Source organism: Mesoplodon mirus (assembly GCF_964341445.2).
Source record: "Mesoplodon mirus genome assembly, chromosome: 19".
In the NCBI taxonomy this organism is placed as follows: domain Eukaryota; kingdom Metazoa; phylum Chordata; class Mammalia; order Artiodactyla; family Ziphiidae; genus Mesoplodon; species Mesoplodon mirus.
Window position 1 is genome coordinate 4,179,797 of NC_138995.1, and position 27,843 is coordinate 4,207,639.

At 53.1% G+C, this 27,843-nt stretch overlaps 1 protein-coding gene and 1 long non-coding RNA gene across 3 annotated transcripts in view; one reads left to right on the forward strand and one right to left on the reverse strand.

Moving 5' to 3' along the window:
• ZDHHC7 (zDHHC palmitoyltransferase 7) lies at window positions 1–27,293 on the forward strand. Of its 2 annotated transcripts, XM_082606144.1 has the most exons (9): window positions 1–209; window positions 12,072–12,157; window positions 13,709–13,832; window positions 15,249–15,570; window positions 22,450–22,574; window positions 23,277–23,373; window positions 23,810–23,891; window positions 24,562–24,692; window positions 25,334–27,293. In XM_082606144.1, the coding sequence occupies exons 4-9, from the start codon at window positions 15,256–15,258 to the stop codon at window positions 25,508–25,510; spliced, it is 927 nt and encodes a 308-aa protein (XP_082462270.1). In that variant the 5' UTR covers window positions 1–209; window positions 12,072–12,157; window positions 13,709–13,832; window positions 15,249–15,255; the 3' UTR covers window positions 25,511–27,293. The 2 variants fall into 2 exon arrangements, with proteins under 2 accessions (XP_082462270.1, XP_082462269.1); XM_082606143.1 differs by lacking the exon at window positions 13,709–13,832 and having other exon boundaries at window positions 2–209.
• LOC309794521 overlaps window positions 19,543–27,843 on the reverse strand; it is a 32,669-nt gene continuing 24,368 nt past the window's right edge. The window contains exon 4 of the long non-coding RNA XR_014292116.1: window positions 19,543–19,818. This is a non-coding gene — a long non-coding RNA (uncharacterized lncRNA). The remainder of the gene's footprint in view (window positions 19,819–27,843) is intronic.

Below are 27,843 nucleotides of genomic sequence, written 5' to 3' on the forward strand. Positions count from 1 at the left end.
CTCCAGGTTGGGCTCTGTCTCTCGTGTCCGCCCGGAGGCCGCCTCGCTCCGACCGGCCCGGCAGGACCGAGCCGAGCCGCGGGGCCCCCTCCGGCCCGGCCATGAGTGCGGCCGCATGATGCGTCCCTGCCTCGGCCGCTGCAGTCGCCGCCGCCGCCGCCGCAGGCCGGGAGGAGCCGCAGCGCCGGGCGACCCCGCCCGGGCCTCGGGTGAGTGCGGTGGGCCGGGGCGGGCAGCTCGCGCCCGGGTCTCCCGGCCACTCTAGGCCCCCGTCCGCCAGCCCCGAGCCCCCTGCTCCCTTTCCTCCACCCCACCGCGCACCTACGACCTTCCCGAGTTCCTCGGGGCACCTCTGCCAGCCAGCGCTTGACTTCTCTTCCAGGTGTCTCCTTGTCTCTCCTTAGTTCATCTTTCGGGGTAGGGCCCGAATTGCAGCCCCAGCTTTTTGCCTGACCTTAGGTGTGACACTCAAGTCTCCGAGCCACGGTTTTCTCCTTTAATAACTGATAACGGGGTTGTCGCTGGAGTCAGAAGAGTGGCAGCAATAAGTCCTGTGTAAGCTGTAGGGAGGAGTTTATAGGCATGCATCACAGTGGGCTTCCTCTAACGTCGCCCATGGCTTCTCGAGTGAATGCTCCAGTTCTTGCCTCCCGTGTAAGTTTTAATTTTTCTTTTTTATTCTTTGCCCACCTTCTTCCTTATCTTCCCTTCCCCTGCCAGTGGTCTTTGGGGGATTGCCTGCCAGGGCACCTGGGACAGTCAGGTCAGCCTTCAGGGCAATTTGCATCTTTTCTTGCTGTCGCCGAGGCTCATCTCTCCTGAGGAGTCATTGCTGCTGAAACTAAGTCTCGTTTCGCTGTTGGATGGACACACTTTATTGGCTTATGGGTAACCAGATTTTTTTGGGGGGGAGTGGTTAAGAACTGTTGATGTAGCTGCTTTGTAGCTTCTCTTACTGACCAGGTGGTGTAAAGGGCTGTCCAAGCAATGCTCCAGTGTTTAACGTTTGCAGTCTGCTTAGTGTCTGTACGCAGCGTACGTAGGTTTATCTGTTTCACTACTGCAGTCTCAAATGGTCTAGAAATCTGGGCCAATGTATATTTCTTCCTAGACTCTTCACCTTAAAGATGATGAATTTAATCTGTTGATACTTTCACAAACTTTATTTGCTTAAAGTCACCTTTTTAAAAGTCAGATTTAATCTTTTTGATACTGTCTTAAGGTTTACTTATCTGAAGTCACCTTTTTAGAAAGTCACCTTGGGGACTTCCCTGGTGGCCCGGTGGTTAAGAATCCGCCTGCCAATGCAGGGGACACGGGTTCAAGCCCTGGTCTGGGCAGATCCCACATGCCACGGGGCAACTAAGCCCTTGGGCCACAACTACTGAGCCTGCTCTCCAGAGCCCACAAGCCACACCTACTGAGCCTGCATGCCACAACAACTGAAGCCCACACACCTAGAGCCCGTGCTCCGCAACAAGAGAAGTCACCGCAGTGAGAAGCCCGCGCACCACAACGAAGTGTAGCCCCCGCTCGCCGCAGCTAGAGAAAGCCCACGCCCTAAATTTGCTTCTTAGGAAGTCAGAATACTTTTTTAAAAAATATTTATTTATTTTGGCTGCGCTGGGTCTTAGTTGCGTCATGTGGGATCTTCGTTGCAGCATGCAAACTTAGTTGTGGCATGCGAGCTCTTAGTTGCGGCATGCGAGCTCTTAGTTGCGGCATGCGAGCTCTTCGTTGCGGCATGTGGGATCTAGTTCCCTGACCAGGGATCAAACCCAAGCCCCTTGCATTGGGGGCGCGGAGTCTTAGCCATTGGACCACCAGGGAAGCCCCAGAATACATGATTAAAGAGAAAGGCTCTTGGGATATTTGAAAAACGGAATGGAACAGACGTCTTATATTGCACCTCTTGAAGATTCTGGTAAATTGAAGGGTCGAGTGACTGACATTATTTGGATTGTGTGCTTTCAGGAGTGAGGCTGGTAGGTGGGCTTTTAAGTTGTGAGATGGAGGAGCATGAGACTATTTGATAGTGATTTCCTAAATCATAAATAAACAACTGGGATTCTTTATGTACACATCTCACGTCAAAGCAAAGTGGGTAGAGATGTATACAGAAGTTTTTTTTTTTGTTTTTTTTTAACCAATGACTCACAGCCTGCCTCGATTACAATGAGTAAATTGGGAATTTTCAGCCTTGCTAATCAATGCACTATGAAAGCAGAAATCCTCTTCTAGAAAGGACAAATATTAGCACGAATAGAATGACCCTCTCAGCGACAGAATGTACTGAAAGGCACTTTGTGTAAGAACAGTCTCGAGCCAGTCAAAAGTCTGGACATGCTTTTACATTCTTACTGAAACTGTTACCTGCAAGGCTTGGACCCTTTGGTGACATAAATCACATAATCTTTGTTAATTTGAGGAAATGGAACGAGCAGTAAGTTCACATAAGAAGTTAATGCTTGGGATGAATTGAGAAGTAGTTTTCCTGATGATTCCAGAATTTCCCTGCTCCAATCCATGCTGAGCAACTCTACAAGATAGTTTTCTTAAAGCAGCTTTTTGGGGGTATGTTTCTTAAAAGCAGTGTTTTAATTATAGAGGTAATACATGCTTGTTTTGTTAAAAAAAAAAAAAAAGTTCGAACACTAGAGCAGGGCATAAAGTATAGAGTCTAAACTCTCACTCTTGCTCCTTTTTGTCCCCAAAGCCAGTTTCCAGGGTCAGGTTAACAACTTGTGTGTGACCCTTCAGCTGTAGCACCCAAGAAGAGTTTGGACCACCTGCAGAGTTGGTCAACTACAGAGTTGAGAGGGCACAGTCCACACAAGACCACCGTCACTTCTGACACCAGTTGCAAGTCTGGGGGTTCCCCAAGCCACCCTCAGGTTCGATTACTAGCTAGAAGGCCTCACAGAACTCACTGAAGGCTGTTGTGCTCAGAGTTATGGTGTATTAAAATCAGCCAAGTGAAGCAGCTCTTAGGACAGAATCTGGGGCTGTACCAAACATGGAGCTGCCACTGTCCTCTCCCCAAGGAGTTGGAACGTGGCATGTAACTGGCGTTGACACGAGACACTGAGCACTGGGTATTGCCAGCCAGGGATGCTCACCTGAGCCTTGGTGTTTGGAGTCTTTATTGGGCTTCTATGACACGGGCATAAATGATTGATTGATTGACCGCCCACAGGGTTGATCTCAGTTTCCAGGTTAACTGATACTGTGTGACCCAGAGCCCCACCCACCCTAAATCATGTTGTTGGTCTTTCTGGTGTGGCCAGTCCCCACCCTAAATCAGATTGTCAGCCAACGATAAAGCCCAGACCTTCTTTTGAGCATATGGTTAAATTCTTTACTACACAGCATCCTTCCTTCATTCATGGTACCTTCCTTAAAAATATACTTTTTAAAAAGAGATGCAGACTCATAGCTATAGGAGAACAAACCAGTGGTTACCAGTGGGGAGAGGGAAGGGGAGGGGCAAGATAGGGGTAGGGGATTAACAGGTACAAACCATCATTAATAAATATGCTACAAGGATCTATTGTAAAACTCAGAGAATATAGCCAATTTATTTATTTATTTTTTAAAAAATTTATTTGCTTGGTTGCACCGGGTCTCAGTTGCGGCAGGTGGGCTCCTTAGTTGCAGCTCGTTGGCTCTTTAGTTGCAGCATGTGGGCTCCTCAGTTGTGGCAGGCAGGCTCCTTAGTTGTGGCTCCAGGGCTCCTTGGTTGCAGCATAAATGGAATATAACCTTTAAAAATTGTGAATGTCGTACACCTGAAACATATATTGTAAATCAACTATACCTCACTTAAAATTGTATGTATATGTGTATATATATTATATATATACACACACTTTTTTTGCTTTACCATTGACAAAGGACTCTCCCTTATAGATCACGGAGCAGAGGCTGCTGGGAGAGTTCTCTCCACTTTGACTCCATTCCAGCTGAGACATCTCTGAATGCCCATCGGTCTTTTTCTTCCCCTTGCCTCTGAGGAGGGGAAAACGCCTCCTTTCCAGTTTAACATGTGTCCGTACCTCGGTCTGCCTGTTAGGGGACGGCATTTAGTCACTTACTCTCACTTGCCTGTGATTTTTTTTCTCTTTCACTCACTTCTTTGCCTCTATCTACAGATGTATTCTTGTCTTGCTTACTACTTCATTCTATTCTTGAAAAACCTCTAGTAGAATTTTAATAATTGTCTAATAAATGCAGGCTCTTCATGGGGCCAAGATAATGCCTCACATTGGTACAGCACCTCATAGTTTTGAACACACTCACCCTGCAGTGGTTTGTACATAGTGGGTGCGTGGTAAATAGGCAGAGAGCGAGAGTCTTCTAATTGGAGGAAACAGCGGGAGCAGAAGCACAGAGGTGTGGACAGGCCCGGCAGGGGAGCCAGGATGAACGCTGCGTGCAAGAGCCTGGAAGGGCAGGGGAGCCAGATCCAGTGGCGCCTTGAATGCCATGGTCCCAAGGTTTGGCGCCTCTGTTGGTTAGGGTTCTACAGAGGTACAGCCAGAGGTGAGGGTGCCTAAGCTTGGGTTGTGGGACAGGTGGGAAGGGAAGGGTCAGAGCTGTAAGCAGGAAGCGTGGGCGGCATGTAGGAATGCGGGAAGAGGAGGCCTTGTGTCCAGAGGTTAAGGGGCGCTTAGTAAGTACTGGCTATGTGAGGAGTGTTACCAGGAAATGGAAGGAGAGGCCGGCTCTGTGTTAAGCTGCTGGTTTGGGTCACTCTGGGACAGGGCGCAGTGCGTTTGCTGAGCCAGTAAGAAGCAGGGGCAAGCAGGGTAGAGAAGCTTCCAGTGTCTCCTGAGACAGGCTCGTACAGGATTTCTGGCCGGAACGTTTTGAATGCTCAGCGGTCCATACTTCCCAGATTCAGTGTCCACGTTACGGAACGCCTTTTCTGAAACCAAGTGCTCAGGGAGGTGGCATGTTCTCATGGAAGAGCGTGGGCTTTGGAGTCAGAACAGCCCCGACTCCATGCTTTGCTGGCCGTGAGCTTGGGCAGGTATGGCAGCTCGAAGGTGCAATTTCCTCATCCCTCAGCGAGCACCTCGTTTTCGGGGTAGTGGCGGGGTTCACCGTCACGATACATACAAAGGTCCTGACACACGGCAGGTGTTCAGTAACTGGCCTGTCCTTTCACATTCCAGTATCTTACATTGTCGTTAACTTGCATCTGAGAGCTGGGTTCACGGTGAGCGGGTCAGACGCGGTCAGACGCGCCTCGTGTTGCAGGTTTGGGCAAGTCTGATGTTACAAAAGTTGACTTCCTATTAAACAAAGAAACCCCATTTAGGAAGATAAGGAAAGAGGCGGGGATTCACCAGCTTGGTTCAGGCTCAGCTTTTCCCTGGGACGGGACACTTGAAGGATTTGGGGACTCTGGGGTTCTTTTTGTCTCTGGCTTTGGAATTCTTGAGGGTTTAGTTACCATGTCAGGATTCTTAAAAATAGCTCCTCCATTTGACTTTCAGGCTGTGGCTCTGGTATGGGGATAAAGGTGGAAGCTTTGGCATTTGTGTACACGTGCCTTTGAGGCTGCCTCGTGCAGCCTGTGTGCTCCAAGTGACACACCCGGAAAAGCCCTGCCAGCGTGGGTCTCTCTCCTTCCTCCCCTCCTCCCTCTCCCGCCTTAACCCGTCTACGTTTCTCCCCCCTCAGCTCCCCGGACCGTCTGACCCCATCCCACCCCACCCCACCCCAGGCCTCCCACTTTGACCCTCTTTCTTACTCCTTTCCAGTTCCTGTGGGGTTTGTTTTTGCTTTTCCTTCTCTCACTCAACAAGTGTTTGCAGAGTTCGGGGTGTGCCGGGGATATTACGGGAACATTCTATTGAGGTGATGACGGAGGAACGAGACAGCCCAGGTGGGAGGGGAGGTAAGAGGTGAGGTCTACAGGCCCCAGGCCCGGTAGGGCTGTGTAGCCACAGGGTGGCCTTTGGGTTTTATTCTAACCACAAAGGCAGCGATTGGCTGGTTTTAATAGGTAAGGGAGTGGCAGGATCCGACTTATATCTGTAAAAACTGGGCCTGGGTGCTGATTGGGGAGTGGGTTAGTGGGTGCACAGAGGCAGTGAGTGTGGAAACGGAGCACTGGTTTGTGCTGCCCGGGCGGGGCAGCCTTGATCTGGATCGGTGTTGGAGGTCCAGCCCACAGGACCTGGGTTAGGTGTGGGGAGGTTGGGAAAAGAGTGGAATGAAGGGTGTGTCCTAGTTTTTGACCTTGGCACCTAGATGGTGGTGCCATTTATAGAGACGAGAAGGTATGGTCAGAACGGTGTGGGTGGGGGGAGGGCTTTCTGCTTTGACCCTACCGTGGAGGTGTTGAGTAATGGATTGGAGACACCCAGTAACGCAGCATTACTCATTTGGCAGTTTCCCACATGCATCTTTTCAAACTACATGGAGCTGAGATCCTGTGAGATTATTTAGACTGCATGTGGCTAAAGAGGACAACCCAGGACCCAACCCAGGCACCACCACATTGCGACGTCTGTGGAGGAGAAGGACCTGGCAGGGGGCTGAAGAGTGGCTGCCGGGATGGGGAAAAGCCCGGTGCCATCCCCTCCCCACCCCCCACCGCGAGATTGGCTTTCCTCTCCCAGGGCCTCGGCTCCCTGTGTGTTTCTCAGTTTGCCCTGTTTTGTTTTAGTATGAAAGACCTTTCTGGAAAGGTTACATAAGTTTACTGTTCACAGTGTAGACAGTGTGCCAGCATGCTATTGAGACTTGGCTTTTGTTCACTTAATATTCCATTGGTTTTTTCCCTTAAAGGTTAATATTCTGTTCTTCAGATTCAGTAATTCGAGAAGAAAATACTGGTTCATATGGCATGCATCACTGATCTGGTTTGAAAGCGCAAACTAAGTCTTTCATGACTGCAGATTGATGGAAGGAACATGTAAGAACATAATTGCAGTGGCAGTGAACGCACTGGAGCCAAGGCACTGGGGCAGGCTGGCTGAATGCTCCACTCTTTTTTTTTTTTTTTTTTTTGCGGTATGCGGGCCTCTCACTCTTGTGGCCTCTCCCGCTGCGGAGCACAGGCTCCGGACGCGCAGGCTCAGCGGCCATGGCTCACGGGCCCAGTTGCTCCGCGGCACGTGGGATCCTCCTGGACCGGGGCACGAACCCGCGTCCCCTGCATCGGCAGGCGGACCCCCAACCACTGTGCCACCAGGGAAGCCCTCTTTTTCCTTTTGTTCTACCTGGTTACCTGGAGGTTTTCTTGCCCTTTCGGGAGTCTGAGGTCTCCTGCCTGCGCTCAGGAGGTGCTCTGTGGGAGTCGTCCACGTGCAGATGTGTGTTCAGCGTTTTTGTGGCAGGAGGTGAGCTCCTCATCCTACTCCTCCGCCATCTTGGTCCCATCCTCTAATTTTATTTATTGTTTTACTAATAAAGATATTTAGTGGAACAGTATAAAGGGTTTTATATAAAATGAAAACAAGGTATCACATCAATTAAATACTTGGACAAAGCAATCATTTGTTACACAAATTAAAATTCGTTGCAGAAGCCACGTTAATTCTGTCTGTTGGGAGCCAGTGAGGATGAAGTCAGCTTACACGATAAATAGAATTCTGTCTTGTTGAAAGGTTCATCGTAGCTTTATTTGTTTTTAATTAATTTATTTATTTTTGGCTGCAATGGGTCTTTGTTGCTGCACTCAGGCTTTCTCTAGTGGCAGAGAGCGGGGGCTACTGTTTGCTGCAGTGCACGGGCTTCTCACTGTGGTGGCTTCTCTTGTTGTGGAGAGAGGGCTCTAGAGCACAGGCTCAGTAGTTGTGGCACACAGGCTTAGTTGCTCCGTGGCATGTGGGATCTTACCAGACTGGGGCTCGAACCCGTGTCTCCTGCATTGGCAGGCGGATTCCCAACCACTGCACCACCAGGGAAGCCCCGTTGTAGCTTTAAATGAGATAATACGTAAGAGGGGAAATTGAAAATTGTTTTTTCCTTCCAGCTACATATGTCCTTCACTTAACCACATTTAAACAAATTTGCTTCTTTAATTTTCTCACCACCCAGTCTGCAAGCTCTTGGCTCTTTACCGAAACTGCTGGGAAAAGGTCGCGGCCCCCTTGGTGCGCTGTCTGCTCCAGCCAGCCTTCCTGCTCCCAACCCCTGCTCGTCCCCTTCAGGCCCCGCTGCTCCCCTGCTGGCCCTGCCTCTGTCAGCTCTGCTCTGGGGCATGGCAGCTGCCTCCCGTCTTCCTCCTTCCATCCTAATCTTAGTTTGTCACCAGTTATCTTTCTAAAACATTTGTCTGTTGACCGAAGTTCCAGTCTCCCTTTGCAGCAGAATGACGTACGGAATTTCAGGCTGCCTAGCTCGGCCTTCAGAGTGCTTTGTGCGGGGCCCCGGCCCCCACTTCCCTGCCTTCCCGCCCTCCCTCGCGCTGAGCCCGGGGCCCTGCAGCCCGCGGCTTCCCCTTCCAGCCTCTGTGCCTCCCGCACTGTCCTCTCCTGTGCGGATCTTGCCTGTCCTGGGGGCCCACTCCTGCTGTCGTCCTAACCGACACTTCTCTGGTTCCTCTGGACGGGATAAGCGATTGTCATCTCTCTCCCTCATCGCCTTCTGCCTGCCACTGAGGATAACACCGAGCACATCCTTCACCAGGCTGGTCCCTGCCTCTCTCTCCCATGAGCCCTCATGGGCTGAGGGCCTGTTCGAGGTCACGCATCCTTGGGCCTCACGTGGAGTCTGCAGCTTGGAGGCCCCGCCCCCACGTTTGAATGCAGCATATCTCACTGCCTGTGTTTGCCTCACATGCTGCTACTGTGCCTGAAGCAGAGATGTGCTTATTCCTGGTTCTTGTAGGTCAGCAGTGGGCGTATGAATAGTAAAACAGTGATGAGTTTACGCAGTGTTTTAACGTACACGTGAATACCAGACTCTAGGGTAGACATTTCCTTTTATTGCAACAGTGAAAATCATTGGATCTTCATTCTTTTTTGTAGCAACTGATCACCAAAGTATATTGATGTCTTTTGTTTACTTGTTTTCAGTTTGTTTATCAGAAACGCACTTTCTGTTTATAGACACGGGGAAAAAAGTGAGGAGAAGAGTTTAAGACACTTGCCCGAAGATGCTGTTAAAAGTAAACTGTGACAGGGTCTGGCTCGGAAGGCAGTGTCTGTAGGGAGAGAACGGTTTCAGCAGCACTTAGAACTTGGCGGTTACTACACCCTTTTACACCTTCACGTGTACCTGTGCTGGTTATTTTTTCTCCCGTTCATTTTTTAATTGAGGCATAGTTAACGTACAGTGAAATGCACCATTTTAAGTGTATAATTTTAACAGCTCATTGAATTTGGTTTGACAGTGCGTGTGCCTGTATAGCCTGCTGCCCTTTCTGTCAACTCAGAAAGTTACCTTGGGCTCTCCGTCATTCCCTCTTGTGCTCCAACCCCGTTCTGATTTCTTTCAAAATAAATTAGCTTCGCCTGGTTCAGAGTGCCATGGAGATGGACTCCTACTGTACATATTCTTTGTCTGTTTTTTTCACTTAGCATGATTTTTTGAGGTATATCCACATCGTTGCATGTATCCGTAATCCCGCCACCTTGTTTTTGTATGCCCTCGTATGAATATACTATGGTTTGTTTATTCATCTCCTGGTGAGGGATGTTTGGGTTGTTCTGGTTTGGTGACTGTAATGAATGAAGCAGCCGTGAACAGTTCTGTACATGTTGTGTGTTCATATTCACCTAGAGGTAAATACCTAGAAGTGGAATTGCCGAGTCACAGGGCGGGTGTTGGTTTAACTCTGAGAAAGTGCCAGACTGCTTTCCGAAGTGGTTGCTATTTTGGTTATTTTTTAAAATTTATAAAAGTAACTGGGGATTTGGTCTCATTGTAGAGATTCTGCTGTAGACCTGAGGACTGCGATGGGCAGTTCTGCGTTTTGCAAAGCCGGTTTTCTTTTAAAACAGTGCTAACATAAGCTCATTTGAAGATATTCAAAATGAACGTGAATGAAAAGTTTAAAGTATTACTAGGCATAATTAGGCATTACTGGTTCAGCATGTTACTTGGCATTCAAAGCTGTTGGCTATTGAATAGATATTTGAATAAAGTTACTATATATATATATATATATATATATATATATATATATATATATATATACACATAAATGCCATATTTTAAAAGTCACCTCCCGTTAGTTTAAGCAGCTTGTGGTTCACGGCCACATTTGTTACTGAAAAGTTCAGAGGGGACTCAGAGCCACAGATAGGCTAGGGAAGCTTTGGTGTGCAGGGTGGCGGTGACGGGTGCGGGGAGGCTGTCCAGGCACTTGTGGAGGGAGGACGGGTCCTGAGGAGACTTGTAGGGTCGGGTGGGCAGAGGACCCTGTCAGGCAGGGGAGCCTGACAGCAGAGCCGGGCCCGGCGGAGGGGGCACTCCCGGTCAGGAAGCAGCGAGCAGCCCCCAGTTACTGGGAGGAGACCAGGGGAGCTCACCCTGCCCACCCCTCGACCCCCCAGTCCCCTCACCCTCTTCCACGCCAGCCCCCTGGTGTCCTAGTCAGGGGTCTTGGTTTCAGAAAACAGACACCAACTGAGGGTTTGCTGAGGGAAACATGTTACGTTGGAAGGATATCAGATGCAAAGAGAGCGGACAGGCTGTGAGGCACACGGGGCCGCCGGCCTGGCTGGCAGCGGAGCTGTGCAGAGGAAGGACGTCTCGTTTGGGGGAGCCTTTGCCAGACCTGTTGTTTGGAAGATGGACCTCCTGGATTGCTCCTCTGATTTCATTTTGTTTCCTCTCCTAAGGTCTTTGTCTTTGTCTTCTTTTTGTTTGTTTTTTAGTGGATTTACAGTAGTTGATTTAGAATGTTGTGTTAGCTTTAGGTGTACAGCAGTTTTATATATATCTCTTCTTTTCCAGATTCTTTCCCAGTGTACGTTATTATAAGGTATCGACTGTAGTTCCCTGTGCTATACAGGAGGTCCCTGTCGGCTGTTTTCTGTGCAGTGGTGTGTATATGTTAATCCCAAACTCCAGGTGTATCCTTCCCCCCTTCCCCTTTGTCGTTTAGTTCTCCTTTCTGGGAAATTTCCCCATTCTCTCTTCCAATCCTGTCTGTAAGATTAATAAATTCTACCATCATATTTTTATTTTTCAATAACTAGGAAGTTCTCAGAATGTTCCTCTTTGTCTCACAGATGCAGTCTTTTAATTCACCTTAAGTTTTCTTCTCTGTGCATTATGCCTGCTCTGAATTCCTGTTTTTCTCTTTTCTTTCTGGGGCTCTTTCATGAGACTGGTGTGAGCTTTTCTCCAGAACATCTGTTGGCTCTTCGTTCATATTTAAGATGAGATGCACCAGGAGCGTCTGCTTGGAGCGTCTGTGTCCATGGTCCTTTGTCCTCTGGCGGCCCTGGTCTTAGGGAAACCTGGCAGCAACCTGACCTCTCTGGGAGGGGGACACCCTGCATCTTGGTGTCTTCCGGCCTCTTTTCTTGGGCCAGATGAGTGCTTCTAGGGAGGCTACGTCTGCGTGCCCACCCAGTGGGAGATGCTGCCAGACTGGGACGCTCCTCAGTCATTCCACCCGCTCCTTCGTGCACCGTGCCCCCTCCCCCGGGGCACCTTCCCCCAGCAGGGCCTGGTGCACCTCTCACCTCTTTCTCTCATCTTTTCTGTAATTCCTCTGCTGTGGCTGGTGAACGGTGAACAGTTGTTGCCTGTTGAAATGCAGGTTGACCAGATTTGGTCTGGATTATCCCTGGGGCTCTTTCTCAGGGATTTTGGCTTAGAGATTTGTATTTAAAACCAGGGCTAAAGTAACAAGAGGGTAAAATGGACAGGTTTAAAATAAATTACTTAATTTTCAGGATTGTCAATCAGTTTACTAGTAACAAAAAGCTAGAGGAGTCGTGATTTCATAGTTAAAGATAGTTCTGAATAACGGAACTTCAGGTGTGAGGCGTCCCATTGGTTATGTGTGCTCCAAAAATTAATCATGCACTAAGAAATAGTATGCACTTTGGTCATAAAATAAGTAACTTTTCTAATCAGATTTTATTATCTTTCAGATCCTATCACATAGGACAGTATGCACCTTAAGATCCTGAAGAAAAGGCACAAAATGTTCAAGTAATGTCTAAAAATAGTTTGTGAGGTAAGTGATTATTTATTTAGGTCTCTAATCACTGTTTCCTCTCTAACAGCTGACACTAACTTGCACATCTTTTTTTTTTTTTTTTTTTTTTTTCCGTACGCGGGCCTCTCACTGTTGTGGCCTCTCCCGTTGCGGAGCACAGGCTCCGGATGCGCAGGCTCAGCGGCCATGGCTCACGGGCCCAGCCGCTCCGCGGCACATGGGATCCTCCCAGACCGGGGCACGAACCCGCATCCCCTGCATCGGCAGGCGGACTCTCAACCACTGCGCCACCAGGGAGGCCCACTTGCACATCTTTGAAAAAAGGCACATACGGGCAGTTCAGATGGTTAATGGTGACAAGTCGATCTGTTTCTTCACGTATTGTCTTTGGTTTGCTGACCACCTACACTAAAAGGAGAGTGGTCCCTGGAGGAAGATTCCATGAAGGGAACTGATCAGTTATTAGCAGGTATTACAAGATGAGGGGAGTTCTCAAATGTAAACCACTGGAAGGTTTTGCTTGAGTGGTCGTCCCTTAAATAATGGAGGTCCGCAGTGTTGCTCTTAGTGTTCTGGGAAACGGGGCTTGATTTAACACGAGGATGAACAGCTCGGGTTCCGGAGCGTAGACTGGATCCCATTAAACTGGACATTAAAGTAGAAACACCGTTGGTCAGTGCACAGCGCTCTCAGGTTTTTTTCAGACGTGATCTCGCAGAGTATTCAGTCACCAGCGGTGGTATCAGCGCAGAGTGAGGCTGTGCCCTAGTCCTGGCTTCGCGTCGCCAGTTGCCGTGCCATTTGCTCATGTGTTCCCAGCATTTTTCAGATGAGTTGAGTGTAAAGGAATTGTTTCTTCATTTCCTCCCCTCCCTTCCTGTTGCATTAATGAAGCATAAGTGCTGTGACTCAGCGGAAGGGGCCTGCGCTTGATGACAGATAACTGAGTGTGTTCAGCCTAACCTCGCTGTGTTCATCGACTGCTTTCTTGCAAACGAAGTGACTTTTGGGTATCAGATTGTTTTCCCTTTGCCTTCTCGTGGATTTTACAAATTCAGCTCTGAAGCACACAGGCGTGATGCCTCAGCATCCTAACGTGCTTCTGGGAATGTCCCTTCCCGCCCACTGGGGTTGGTATGTGTGCGGTCACCCTTCCTCACAAATAGAGCTGCCATCTGCGCCCCCGGGGGAGGCCTGCGGCTGCCGTCACCAGCGCCTCAGCCAGGAAGGTTAATCGGGACTGGGTCAGGCGTCCAGAAGACTCAGGTCCTGATTTCTAGGCAGAACTCGGGCTGCACAAGTGTGCTCTGACAAAAAGCTAGCCTGTCTCTGGACACGTGGCCCCGCAGCGATGGCTCACTGCCCAGCAGGCGGGCACCCGTTTCTCATAGAAAGCGTCTTACCTGAGGAGTAGCCATAGAGCAGAGGGATTCTGGTCAGAGGAATTTTTCAGCTTAAGGCTTTGATGAACATTTATGATTCACTAAAAAACTTCTGTGGCCATCACTAGGCCACTCTCTGGATCTGAGACGGGGACCAATTCACGTTGTTGCGTCTGCCTGTAAACAGATGCGCACTTGCCGTGAGCCCAGGGGCGTGCGGGCACCCGACGGGGAGCCCGGAGAGAAGACCCAGGCCTTTCCCACGAGGGCTGACAGCCAGCCCGGGGCTGAGACGCAGACGCCCTCTCAAGGTAGGGAGTGCTGAGCGCACTGCCCGTGGAGCTGCTGAGCCGGTCCTCCTCCCAGAGAGTCTCAGCCCCCTGACGGCATCAGGCTTTGCAGTGGTGTAGACAGGACCACGCTCCAGCACCCTCTCCAGATAGCCGTGTCTGATGTTCAGAGTCCCTTTGCAAAGTGCTCTTCAGAGGCAGGAGGACTGCCTCTGCAGGAAGACTTGCTTGGCAGAGAGAAGCTTCGGGCACTGCAGGGCGGGTGGCCTCTGCAGAGGGAGGGGGCTCGGCAGAGGACTCGGCAGGAAGGCAGCTGTCGGGTCCAGTATGTGCTGGCTGAAGTGGCTGGTTCGGGGCTACCCAAATTCTTATCTTCAGTTTCTTCATTTCAGTAATTTTAAAACTATTTTTGTCTGATCTAAGAGCAGACTGCGGGGAACAATTTCATTTCTGTCTTGTACTAGTCAGTATCTTTGTATCAAGAGGGAATTCTGCAAAGTATTTGCAGAAGGAACTCTCATCAGCAAATTCATTCATTCAGTAAATGTTTTCATCATTACCGTGCTCTAGTTACAGTTAAGGAAGAAAGTAATGCCAAGATTCCAAAGCGGATGCTGTGAATCAGTGGTAGCAGACCCGACCCCAGGAGCATTCTTATCCCCCCCCCCCCACGTTGGGGGGACCACAGTCGCTTGCTCTGTGCTTGTTTGAAAGGAGCCTGCCTGAGTGGAGAAAGCCCTCGGGTCGTGTGATAAAGTGCTTTCAGTGTTTTTCCATCCCCTGCACGAACAACAAGGCCAGATGAACTGACTCTGTTTCCCTTTCTTTATCATGAGTATTACTACTCATATCAAACACTGATGAGAGGAGGTTATAGGTTTGAAGAAGCAGCAAAATGTTTGCCAGGAAAAGTGTAAGTTTTCCTTTAGTTTCTGATCCTACGTGTTTTCGGGTATTAGGAAATACGGGAGAGTTGTCAAAAGAACAGATAAGTGAAGGAAACGGTTAAAAGCCTGAAAGAGGAAGGGCGTTCTAGAAACAGCACAGAGTTAAAGAAGACGGCCTCAAAAACATGGTCGCACGTTGTCAGTCAGAACAAGGGAGAAGTGAGAGTGAAGAACTCAGTGCAACAGGGAAGAGGTCAGGCGAAACCCGTGGGCTCTGTGGTCGTGGGCCGGGGCGGAGACGAGCAGTGGAAGAGCCCCTTGTCTGTCAGCCTCTCCTCAGCCGCTGGCACGTGTGCGCTGCGGGCCGTCGGGCCTTGGCACCGTGGATGGGGCCGTGGTATCCCAGGCCTCATCTCCCCCGGGCTTGGAGCCTGGGTGCCAAGGGTGTCTAGCTCCTACCCCGTGTCGTCCTCGTGCAGTGTGGCTGGGGCCAGTGCAGGTGACCGAGTGTCCCCCGGAGCCTCACCAGCTGTGTCCCACGCCCCTCCAGGGAAGCCATGCCGTCATCAGGACACCGGCTCCGGGATGTCGAACACCATCCTCTCCTGACCGAAAATGACAACTACGACGACTCTTCCTCCTCTTCATCCGAGGCCGACGGGGCAGACAGGGTCTGGTTCATCCGCGACGGCTGTGGCATGATCTGTGCTGTCGTGACGTGGCTGCTGGTCGTGTACGCGGACTTCGTGGTGACGTTCGTCATGCTGCTGCCTTCCAGAGACTTCTGGTACTCCGTGGTCAATGGAGTCGTTTTCAACTGCCTGGCGGTGCTCGCCCTGTCCTCTCACTTGAGGACCATGCTCACCGACCCCGTGAGTACCCGCCCTCTTGCTGGGGCTTTCGGCCGGGTCTGGGCTGGGGAGGCGCCAGCGGCACCGGGCGGTGGGCCTCGTGCTCCGTGGCCTCGGGGTTCACGAGTTCCTGGATACAGGCTGATGGCGTTGTTCGTGGCTTCGCTGCAGAGAACCCAGCGCCCAGAGAGAGGTGATGTCACGGTATATTCGTGGAAGACATTCCACTGAGCTGTTTATTCAGATGAAGAAAGTGTACTGAATAATGCCTGAAATCCTTTCTAGTTTATTTTTAAATATTTATTTACTTATTTGGCTGTGCTGGGTCTTAGTTGCTGCACGTGGGATCTTTATTGCTGCTTGCAGGATCTTCGTTGCGGCCTGCGGGATCTTCTTAGTTGCGCCATGCGGGATCTTTAGTTGTGACATGTGGTATCTTTAGTTGTGGCATGTGGGATCTAGCTCCCTGACCAGGGATCAAACCTACGCCCCCTGCATTGGGAGCATGGAGCCTTAGCCACTGGACCGCCAGGGAAGTCCCCCTTTCTAGTTTAAATACTTTTGTTTCTCTGAAGTATGGACTGAAAGCTGAGTGATGTGGCACCGCTTTACGAATCTTTCCAGTTGTCTTTTGATCACACGCAACTTAATTTAACTTCTTTGGGCTAGAGGTTAGCTGTTATCTTTAAGTTCGCTGTAGGAAGAGCCCTGGTAGTGTCAGCCATCTTCCTGCATGTTGAAAACGGGGCTGGGTCCATCGTTTGTAGGCGTTTCGGCGAGGAGGCCACCACATCGGTGCCCAGGTGCCGGGCTGCAGTGTGCCCGGCAGGGCCGGGGGAGGGCGGGCTACCCGGCCGGGCCCCTCTCGTCACGGTGCTTGTGTCTTCTGACCAGTGTAGGCCTCCCTCCCCCCGTGGTCCCACTCCTGCTACAGCCCTGCTCCCGGGGGCAGAGGCCTCACAGCTCTCCAGGAAGCCCCGCGAGCCAGGGGTCGGGGAGCAGGTGTGTGCAGCGTGCAGCCTCTGCTTCCAGCGGCCGTGTTCGCTTCTCTTGTTTCGCTGCCGAGAAGCTGGATGGAAGTGCTGAGGGCCGGAGTGTGAGGTGGGGGAGGGTGTGAGTCCTGGATGCAAGCATTTTTAAATTGAAATTTAATTCACATTCCGCAAAATTCACCCTTTTGCAGTGTATAGTTCGATGATATTCATGTATTCACATCACCACAGTCATTTTAGACATTTTCATCACCCAAAAAAGAAAGCCTGCACCCCTTAGCCATCACTGCCCCAACCCCCCAGGTCCCCCAGCGCCAGGTAACCGCTGATGTACTTTTGGTCTCTGGATTGGCCTGTTCTGGACAGATCACATAGATGGAGTCACACAAGGATACGTGGCCTTGACGTCTGGCTTCCTTCATCGGCGCGAGGTTTCTAGGGCTCATCCACACCGTGCGCTCTCAGTGCTTCGTTCCTTTTCGCGGCTGAAGACGTTCCACTGTGTGGGTGGGCCACGTTCATCCGTTGGTGGCCTTCAGGGTGCTTCCCACTTTCTGGCTGTTATGGACAGTTCTGCCATGAACATTTGTGGACCGGGTTTGTGTGGAGCTATGTTTCATTTCTCTTGGGTAGAGAGACCCAGGAGTGGAAGTACCGTGTCATATGTTCACGCTACGTTGAACTGCTGAGGGTGGTTTTTCATGGCGGCTGCAGTGCGTTAAGAGTCCCCCCCTGCAGCGTATGGGTTCCTGCTTCTCCACCTCCTCGGGTGACTGTTCATGTGTTTGGTGAGAGCCATCCTGACGGCTGTGAGGTGATACCTCATTGTATTATTTTTTTTTTTTTTGGCGGTACGCGGGCCTCTCACTGCTGTGGCCTCTCCCGTTGCAGAGCACAGGCTCCGGACGCGCAGGCTCAGCGGCCACGGCTCACGGGCCCAGCCGCTCCGCGGCATGTGGGATCTTCCCGGACCGGGGCACGAACCCGCGTCCCCTGCATCGGCAGGCGGACTCTCAACCACTGCGCCACCAGGGAAGCCCCCTCATTGTATTTTGATTTGCATTTCCCTGATGACTAATGATGCTGGGCTTTTCGGCCATTTGTAGGTCTTTGGAGAACTGTCCATTCAAGTCCTCCGTCTTGACATCTGGATGTCACTGTTTCCGCCATGCCACGTGTCAGCACTCCAGTGGCAAGTTACAGAAACCACCCGGAGTCGGTGTGAATAGAACTGAGGGCACCCTGCGGGGTGTCAGGAGCCCAGGGCAGGGGTGCGTCTGGCCACGGGCAGGCGTTGGGACTGGGGTGGGGAAGCTCTCGGGAAGGAGGCAGGGGAGAGGCCGACCGAGCCCCCAGGCACCCCCGTCCTTCCCGGCATCCTGGCCCTCTGCCGCCTAGTGAAGACGGTGGCCCCTCACACCAGAGGGGATTGGGAGCGTTGGGTTCCAGACGCACAGTGTGGGGGAGACTGCGTGGCCAGCGGGGTCGGGTGTCCGCTCCATCCTCTCATCGGGGCGGCTGCTTTCTCCTCTCTGTGGATCACCTTCAACACGGGGTCCAGTCTGGGCTGAACAAGAGCCGTCACGCCCCCCGGGGTGAGGCCAGTCCTCTGCTGGACGTCCTTTTACTAAGCCACTAGGAACAGTCAATCTTTGCTAGGATTGGCTCTGGCTTGGGTTGTTTCTTGAGAAGTTATTGGTACTTTGAGGGGGAGCAGAAAGGAAGATGGGGTGTCTGACATCGGATGGATCAGGGAGCTGATCGATCACAAGACAGCAAGCTCACCTCTGGAGGTGAGTCTCAGTGTTCAGAAGCATGAAATTGTGCAAGGCCACCCGCTGCCCCGCACCCAGAGCCTGCTCTCCTCTGTCCCCAGCCTTGTTGTACAAGCATCAGCCTGATCAGCAGATGTGTGCCGAGGGCCCTCTAAGGAGCCTTTGTGCTGGGAGCCGTTGGTCCCGTTCCGGGTGCCCTGGGACACCTTTGGGCGTTCATTAACCTGCCAGCACCTTGCGGAGGTGGGTGTAGATCACGTCAGAAGGTGAGACCCACAGCTGGCAAGAGGCAAAGCTGAGGTCTGAACAGTTATCTGTTGCCAAAGCTCTTGCTTTTTTGTTAACTTCTTACAGACATTTCATTGTACACAGAAGTGGAGAGAAGAGGGTCGTGAACCCTGCTCATCACCTTGTGGTCCCTCTCGAGTCAGCGATATCCTCGCCTACTCCCTTTCTTTCCTTCTCCAGAATATTTGGAAGTACATCTCAGACATTATAAAACTTTATTTGTAAATAACTGTATCTTTAAAAAGGGCTCTTTTTTTAAAATATAAGTTTATTTATTTATTTTTGGCTGCATTACGTCTTCGTTGCTGCGCGCGGGCTTTCTCTAGTTGTGGTGAGCAGGGGCTACTCTTCCTTGCGGTGCGCGGGCTTCTCGTGGTGGTGGCTTCTCTTGTTGCAGCGCACAGGCTCTAGGTGCGCGGGCTCAGTTGCTCCGCGGCATGTGGGATCTTCCCGGACCAGGGCTCGACCCCTGCACCGGCCAGGCGGATTCTTAACCACTGCGCCACCAGGGAAGTCCCCAAAGGGCTCTTCTTTATAAAAGCATGGCTACAACGCCAGTGGCTCGTGTGGAGAGGTTGAAGAATTCCTTACTATGTCCAGTGAGAGGCCACGTATCCTCAGTCGTCTCAGTCCTTTTATATTTGGTTTGAATCAGGATCCAAATAAGATCTATCCTTTGTGACTGGTTGACGTGTCTCATTTTTCACTTCGGTGGTCCCCTCTTGTTCCTTGGGATTTTTTACATTGAAGAAACACGGTCCTTTGTCATGTGGCTTTCCTTCCACTCTGGGGTTTTCAGCTTATATCCCCGTACGCGGTTTAACACGCTCCTCATCCCGTGCTGCCCATGGATTAATAGGTAGATCTAGAGGAAGCGCCACGCTCCTGTGCCCCTAGATCAGGTCCTGGGGATCCAGAATGCATGACAGGGAGGGAACCAGGGGGTCAAGATGGAAAGATATGGGGGGAAGTGTGCTTTGCAAATCATAACTTCCCTGGATATATGTATGCCGTGGTTGGGACCACTCTTCCTAAGAGCGGGCACCTGGTTTCCTGCTCCAGGGCGGGTCAGAGGTGGGTGGGTGCGGGTGTGAGAGGTCGGGCGCTAGCAGCAGCAGCAGTGAATGGAAAAGCTGTCAGGAGGACGCTCTGCCAAGGGGAGCCGTCTGGGCCGTAGCGGCGTAGGAGGCGTGGCTATGGCAGGGATCACAGTCCTGGTGAGACACAGATGAAACACGCAAGTTGCGTCTTAGAAAAAACATGCCCTGAAAATGGTTCGAAGGCGAACGCGAGCTTGAGGAACGTGCCTCAGCTGTTCGGAAGTTTTCTTTGATGGAGCTAAGAGGGGCCCACTGGTGCCAAGGAAGTGGGCGCTCCTCTGGTGTGACCTGGTGAGACCCGGTGCTGAGCGGCCCCGGGCCCGCCCTTCTGCTCCGTGTCTGGCCTGCGAGATCTCGGAGTACAGAATCGAAGCGTAGATCACCAGCCGGGGGGACCTGGGTGAGTCACCGGGAGGCACTGTGGGAGACAGGGGCTGCCTGCCCAGGGCTCTGAGCCGCAAAAAGGGCCAGAAAGTGCCTTGCCTTCATCTCCCCGCGGGCTGGTTGTGACGTGTTATCTGCCGTGTCTCCCCCTCGAGACGCACACCTGTCCTGTGAGCAGTCGCAGCAGCGCTCTCTAACCAGCGGGCGGCGTGGGGTGCCGTGCTCCGCAGAAGTGTGTCAGGTCATGTGTTTTACTGTGGAAGCAGTGTGTGTGTGGCTAAACCTGGTCCGTTCCATCGTCTTATGAAACGTGTGACCCGAGCTGTCACCAGGAGCGGCCGTACAACGTGGGAGCTGCTGAAGTCAGAACAGTGTCACGGGGCCGGCGGTAGGCGTGGGGTGGGCTGGGGTCCTCGCTTGGTTGAGGGACCAGAAAGACTCCAGAGGGTGTTGGGAAAATTGAGTAAAATGCTGGACCTGACCTTCTGATGTAAATTCTCAAAAATGAGCCTTTAAACCCTGAACGCTTTTTACACTGTAGATGGAGACAGGTGGTGTGTTAAGGCCAGGATCTTGACCACAGTAGCTTCCCTGTGTTAAGATGGGGGACTGACCAGTGCCCATGTGGAGGGCAGTCAGCTGCAGGGGAGAGTCGGACAGTGAACCGTCCCATTTTCCTGTGCTGCCCCCCGAACCCGGGGCACCTTGTGGGGCCTCACTCCTGCTGGTGACAGGGCCGCCCGTCCGGCTCCCCGGGGGCCTTGGAGCCAGTGGTCCTGGGTCTCCACACGCGCCTGCTGGGCTTTGCAGACGTGGGTGTCGGCCCTGGCCCTGCAGAGGTTGGCTCAGGCTCCCGTGCAGCCGGGCAGTGGGCTTTAAGGAGCTCCAGCGCAGCTCCTGCTGCCAGCAGTGTGCCTGCCGTCTCCCCATGCCTTCCTTGTCACTGCGCCCCCGTCTCCCCGTGCCTTCCCCGTGCCTTCCTTGTCACTGCACCCCCGTCTCCCCGTGCCTTCCTTGTCACTGCGCCCCCGTCTCCCCGTGCCTTCCTTGTCACTGCGCCCCCGTCTCCCCGTGCCCTCCTGTCACTGCACCCCCGTCTCCCCGTGCCCTCCTGTCACTGCGCCGTCTCCCCGTGCCCTCCTGTCACTGCGCCCCCGTCTCCCCGTGCCCTCCTGTCACTGCGCCCCCGTCGCCCCGTGCCCTCCTGTCACTGCGCCCCCGTCGCCCCGTGCCCTCCTGTCACTGCGCCCCCGTCGCCCCGTGCCCTCCTGTCACTGCGCCCCCGTCGCCCCGTGCCCTCCTGTCACTGCGCCCCCGTCGCCCCGTGCCCTCCTGTCACTGCGCCCCCGTCTCCCCGTGCCCTCCTGTCAGTGCGCCCCCGTCTCCCCGTGCCCTCCTGTCAGTGCGCCCCCGTCTCCCCGTGCTCTCCTGTCAGTGCGCCCCCGTCTCCCCAAGCCCTCCTGTCACTGCGCCCCCGTCTCCCCGTGTCCTCCTGTCACTGCACCCCTGCTCTGCTGCTCCCTCCCAGTGGGGCTCCTTCTCCGGAAACGTGCATTTCTGTGTGAAGGACAGGCTCCGTGGGGCACAGAAACGGGGTCCTGGCCTTGTTCCCAGTCCACAGGCCATGGTGCCCAGAATGATCTTCCAAACGTGATTTCCACTGCCTGTCTCCACTGCCCAAAGAACAGTTCCTCCCCATTTGCAGCCTACTCCGGCCCACTGCCCTGCACTCGGGCCCACTGCCATCCCGTGTACGGGGCTCTCCGGCTCTGGCTCCCATTTCCAGATTCCTCATCCCTCTCAAGCTCCCCTGGCGCTCAGGGCTCCTGCAGACACACTTTTACAGCCCTGCTGCTCCTGCCCCTGGGGCCGGACGCCTGGGGGAGGGGGTGGCTTGGGGCTTGTGTGTGACCGCTCCTGATTAGGTTGGCAACTTTAAACACACAAGATAAAGTCCTTTTTGAGATTGCTTTGTTCAGCGCTCCCCTGCTGCAGCTGATAGGAAACCTGTGCTTATCAGGGGAACCCTGCCCAGGAGGTGTGCCCTGGGGCTGGAGTGGCTTCGCAAACACACACCTCACCTCTGGCACGTCCTGCCTGAAGTTTGAAAAACCCAGGTGACTCGCCTTATGAAGGATGACGCACTCTATATTTTGAATTCATTTTAAAGCATATGTTATTTTTCATGAAAAATAAAACTTCTGGTCCTGAGTAATAGTTATTTTTCATATTAATATAAGTGGCAACTACAGCATTATAAATTATATCATGATATATAACACCCAAGACTAATTCCTAAATTTACTGATGTTTTTTAACCTTCCTTCCCCCCAGCTAAAATACATTGTCATTAAACCATAGGGGGCAGTACCCAAAGGGAATGCCACTAAGGAGTACATGGAGCGTCTGCAGCTGAAGCCTGGAGAAGTTATCTACAAGTGCCCCAAATGCTGCTGCATCAAGCCCGAGCGTGCCCACCACTGCAGGTATGGCGGCCCTCCCCCAGGGGAACCCGGGTGCCCACCACTGCAGGGACCCCTTATCTGCGGCAGCCAGTGCCTCCACCAGTGCTGGGACCCCTGCCCCGGGGAAGCCCGTGTGCCCATGACTGGAGGGGCCCCTTCCCCGGCGCAGCCAGAGCCCACGCTGAAGAACTTCTTCCCCGGGGCAGTCTGTTCACCCACACCCACCCTTACAGGGACCCCTTTCCTTAGGCAACCCGAGCACCCAGCACTGAGGGGCCCTTTCCTCAGGGCAGCCAGAGAACCGAGCACTGCTGGAATCCCTGCCCCCGGGAAGCCTGAGTACCCACCACTGGAGGGACCCTTTCCCCAGTAGCCGTAGACCCACCACTGCTGTAACCCTTACTTGGGGCTGAGCCCCCCACTACTGCAGGCTCCGCTTCCCCAGGGCAGACACCCTTCATGGTGCAGTCCAAGTGCCCACCACTGGAGGGAGCCCTGCCCCGGTGCAGCCAGAGAACCCAGTGCTGCTGGGACCCCTTCCCCAGGCAGTGTGAACGCCCACCACTGGATGGAACCCTTTGCAGGTGCAGCCTGAGCCCAGCCCCTGCAGGGACCCCTTCCCAGGGCAGGAGGCCCCCTGGGTGGCTTCTTCCCAGTGCTGTCTTCATTGGGTGGTGTTTCCTCAGAGCGTGGAATAGTGAAAATCTAACTGCTCCTTTTCAGTATTTGCAAAAGATGTATTCGGAAGATGGATCATCACTGCCCCTGGGTGAACAACTGTGTCGGAGAAAAGAACCAGAGGTTCTTCGTGCTCTTCACTGTGAGTAAAGATACTCACGTAGCGAGTGACTTGTATTAAGCTCTTTATCTGCACCCTGACCTGGAGCGAGCAAGTCTATTCTGACGTCAGACCTGCAGCCTCTTCTCTGGGACCCAAATTATACCTGTGCTATCACTGGTAGGAAGTAGTCCACCAGATGAGTGTACGCTGCTCGTGTTATTCTAGGTGTTTCACTGTGATCTAATTCCCTCCCAGATACCTTGAACCACAGTTGTTCATAGGCTCTTGAAGTGGTGGAACGTATTTCCCCACTGTGGATTTCTGTCCTTGGTCCAGCGTGGTCCTGGCGAGGCGGATGTCACCTGCTGCTCTTATTGCTTCCCTCACTCATTTTCACTGACACGTGAGATCAGGAGTAAACGTACGGTTCAGCGGCCTTTCGTCCTTGCGTGGGCTAACGGGTGTCTCCCCGCAGATGTACATCGCGCTGGCGTCCGTGCACGCGCTCGTGCTCTGCGGGCTGCAGTTCGTCGCCTGCGTCCGAGGGCAGTGGACTGGTAAGCGCAGGCGCGGGCCGCTCTGCACGTGCGCTGTGGGGGGGAGGGGAGGCAGGGGGAGAAGGGATCCTCCAGTTGCGAAGGAAATCCTCTCGGTTATTTTAGGAGTTAATTGAGCTTAAGAAAAGAGTATGGGACAGTTCTCACACTGCCATTTTGCTATAATGAAGCCATGGACATACACTTGGTCTTCCTTAGTCAGCTAATAGTTTCTGCACCTTGCAGATTTTTGAGACCGGGTGAGAATGCGTATTGTTCCCAGCAGGCGTGTGTGTGCCCTGGCTGGTCGACCGTGCGTGGCTGAGTACAAGTCGCCCCGCGAGTGTAGCCAGGCAGGCGCGAGTGGGCGGCCCTGGACTTGGGTGTGCGCCCCGAGCGAGGTGTAGGCACACACGACTCTCATCTTTTCTGGCTTTAGCTGTATTTTAGTACGCAGTGCACGAATACAGTCTCAGTAGAAACCTGGGGTAACGCAGAACCTTCCGAATCTGCCGACCAGGAAGTGCTGGTGTGGATTCTTGCCTGGCAGGGCTGCCTTCTGCCTCCATGGGCGCCGGCCCGAGGGCGGCACGGAGGGGGCTCTTCCGTGAGCCGAACCCCTACAGCCTGTGGCCTGGGATGCTCGCCGCGCCCTGATGTGCAGTCACAGCCGGCCTCCTCTTGTTCACAGAGTGCAGTGGTTTTTCACCTCCGGTCACTGTGATCCTGCTGGTCTTCCTGTGCCTTGAAGGTCTGCTGTTTTTCACTTTCACCGCAGTCATGTTCGGCACCCAGATCCACTCCATCTGCAGCGATGAAACGGTACAAGCTCCTCCTCCCCCGCCGTACACTCCTGCCCCGCCGTATGCGCCTCCCCTGCCGCGTCTGCCAGGCCTTGGTGCGGCCCGAGGTGGTGGGCAGCGCTGCTGGGGACAGCAGGGGCCCGCGTGTTGCCTGGGAGGTGGGCGGGGCAGCCCCGAGGGGCCGCGACGGCGTTGCCGCACGTGTCCCCCTCACTGCGTGCAGCTCGCGTTTCAAGCGTACCTGTGATTTGAGAGTCCACAGAGCCAGGCAGGGAGAGCCGGCGCCCCTTGGCTGCTGCAGGAAGTTGGTCGCCTTCATGTCTTTGAACTGAAGGCCCAGAGGAGGCGCTTGATAAATATTTGTAATATAAGATGTGGAGAAAAAGATCAATCCCTGGCCCGGAGGAGTGGCTCCCCCTTTGCCTCTGGCGCTGCCTAGGCTGTCCACCCCGCTGGTGGCTGCAGCCTGGCTGCACTTGGGGGGCCGCGGGGCTGGTGCCAGGAGAGCCCCCGCTGCTGACCCCGACGCCTCGCTCCCACGTGCGGAGGGAGAGACGTGTGAGTCTGGTGGTGCTCCCTCTGTTGTCACCGCTCGCCTGACCCGTACCTGCTGAGGGTTTTCCTGGCGCTGCCGCCCACTTGCTTTTCTTTCTCCCCCAGGAGATTGAGAGGCTGAAGAGTGAGAAGCCGACGTGGGAGCGGAGGCTGCGGTGGGAAGGGATGAAGTCTGTCTTTGGGGGCCCCCCCTCGCTGCTGTGGATGAACCCCTTCGTCGGCTTCCGATTCAGGCGACTGCAGACGAGACCTAGGAAAGGGGGCCCCGAGTTCTCGGTGTGAGGCTCTCTCATCGTGCTGGGACTTGTTCACAGACTTTATTTATTTGGGGTCGGAAAGGGTATCAGCAGCTCATCTGTGACCAGTAGGGCAAGTGGAGACCAGTTGCTTGCAGCAAGCAGAGTTTTATATGTTTACGGTCACAGATGGCGGAGTTCCCACACTAACTGGGTGGCGCTCTGATCCGTGTCACCGTCCAGTAACAAAGGGATGTGGCTGCACGAAGAAGCCAAATGTCATTATCTTCCTGCACAGTTAGGAGTTCTGTTAACACACTTGGCATTTTTTAAGAAGTTTCGTGGGTTGCGGGTTATTAAAATCCTGTGTACTGAGCTGCTTTACTCACTCATGAAGAAAATGAGCCAAGCCAGTGACCAGGAATTCTGTGGCTGGTGGCTTCGGGGAGCTCCCGCTGGCCTCGTGGTTCCCGAGGGCCCACCTCGGTCCAGGAGGGGCCTGGATGCAGGAGCCGCAGGCGCTGCACGGAGCAGCAGGGCTGCAGTTTCACTCCCCACCCGGGGCTGGTGGGCCCTGACCCTGTGGGCAAGTCCACGCGTGTCTGTGTGTGTGCGTGCACGTGTGTTTTAAAGTGGGCTGTGTTGTTCAGGCAACATAACACGTTATGGGCGTGTGCCACAGACAAGCTATTTTTTAGAAACCGACGTTTCAGGGAAGAGGGGAGAGCTGCGCGGGGTCCCCCCTCCCGTGGGGTTTACTATGAATGTATTGCATATTGGAGAATATCTCAATCCAAAGAACAATCATTCCTGTGTGGTCTTCTGTTGCCCTCCTGTTTTAATTTTTTTAAAAAAATCTTGAGTGCGTGAGAGGGCTTTGGCACTGACCTGTTTGGTTCCGGCCAAATGAGCAGCGTGTAAACGGCCCCTCCGTGAGAGGAGAGCAGCGTCTGTGGCGGCCTGGCACCTGCAGCCTGATGCTCGCGCAGCTGGCCTGCAGGGGGCGCGCGCGGCCCTGACGAGGTGAGGGGGCCGCGAGGCAGGAGCCCCTGGGCCCCGTGGGCCTCGCTTGCAGACAGTACTCAGGATGGCGACAGCTTGTTTGATTTTTCAGTTTTTACCTTTTTGGGGTATCATTTTGTTTCTTTACCCACGTCACAAGCGATAAAATAGGACCCTTGGTGCAGAGCTTAAAATTATGCCAGAAAGCAAACAGCTCCCCTCCCTGGGGACTCGCCTTAAACTTGCCTGGTTTGTCGGTGTTTCGCGGGACTGAGGAGGAAGCCATCTCTGACAAGGTCTGGGGGGGTCCCCTGAGCCCACCTCCCACGCTGAGAAGAGTGGGCGTCTCCCTCCTGGTCTCCACGCCTCTCTGCTCATCTGTGAGCTGTTGTGCTTTCGTTTGCGTTAACCCGTCCCCTGTCCTGATCAGGGTTTCTACCACTGCCGGCGCAGAACCACAAAGGGCCTACTGGACAGCAGCCTAGCTGAGTAAGCAAGCTGTGGGATGGGTGTGAAATGGACTCAGGCACTGCAGGAAGTGGGCTGTGACTGGGGGCGCTGAGTCGCAGCCAGAGGACTAACAGAACAGGAGACATGGGTTTCCCCGAGATCTTCTGCAGTATCTGTCATCTGGGTTGAGCGTGTGTACTGGGCTTCAATGTGAGGCTTTTCATATGTATATCCTGGTTATCAATAAAAACAATTATCAAAGTGGTTGAATCCTGTGAGACTTGGCAAATATGTGCAAATCAAGTATACTTGACTTTTCAACCTCTTCTTTCAATGTAACTTTTTTAAGAAATAAAGCCACCAGTTGACATCCTCCAGCCGTTTGTTCAGTGGCGCGGTTCTTGGTGGGTCGTTGGCGTGTTTCCGTGCTCGGCTCTGACACCAGCACCCGGGCCGCTGCGGTCCCCACTGCTGCTTCCAGAGCCCCATCATCGCCGGGGACAAGTGAGCCGCTCTCCCAAAGGTCGCCGTCTCCACATTTAACATTTTACTTCCAGTCGACGCAACTGATCTCACTTAGCTTTGTCCTAAACATCCCCTTTTTTTAGTGCTCTTGGAAATAAAAATTTTAAAGATCACTCTCTTCCATCCAGCATCTCAGGTGCCCACAACTTCATTCAACAGTGTGTCTACTAGTACTTGCACTCAAGGGAGGGACCCAGAGAGGTGAAGCAAGGGTGGCCACCACGTAGGGGAGCACTGGCCGGGCTTGCAGGCATGTCCCCGAGCACGCTGCTGCGCCGGCAGCTACCCTCAGGCTTGTGTTTGTGGCTCTGCAGAATTGTGTCGCGTTTTGTGTTCTTCCTGTTGGGATGTTTTATAGGCTCATCTCAGATGACGTCTGCATTAAAATGGAAAATGTAAAGA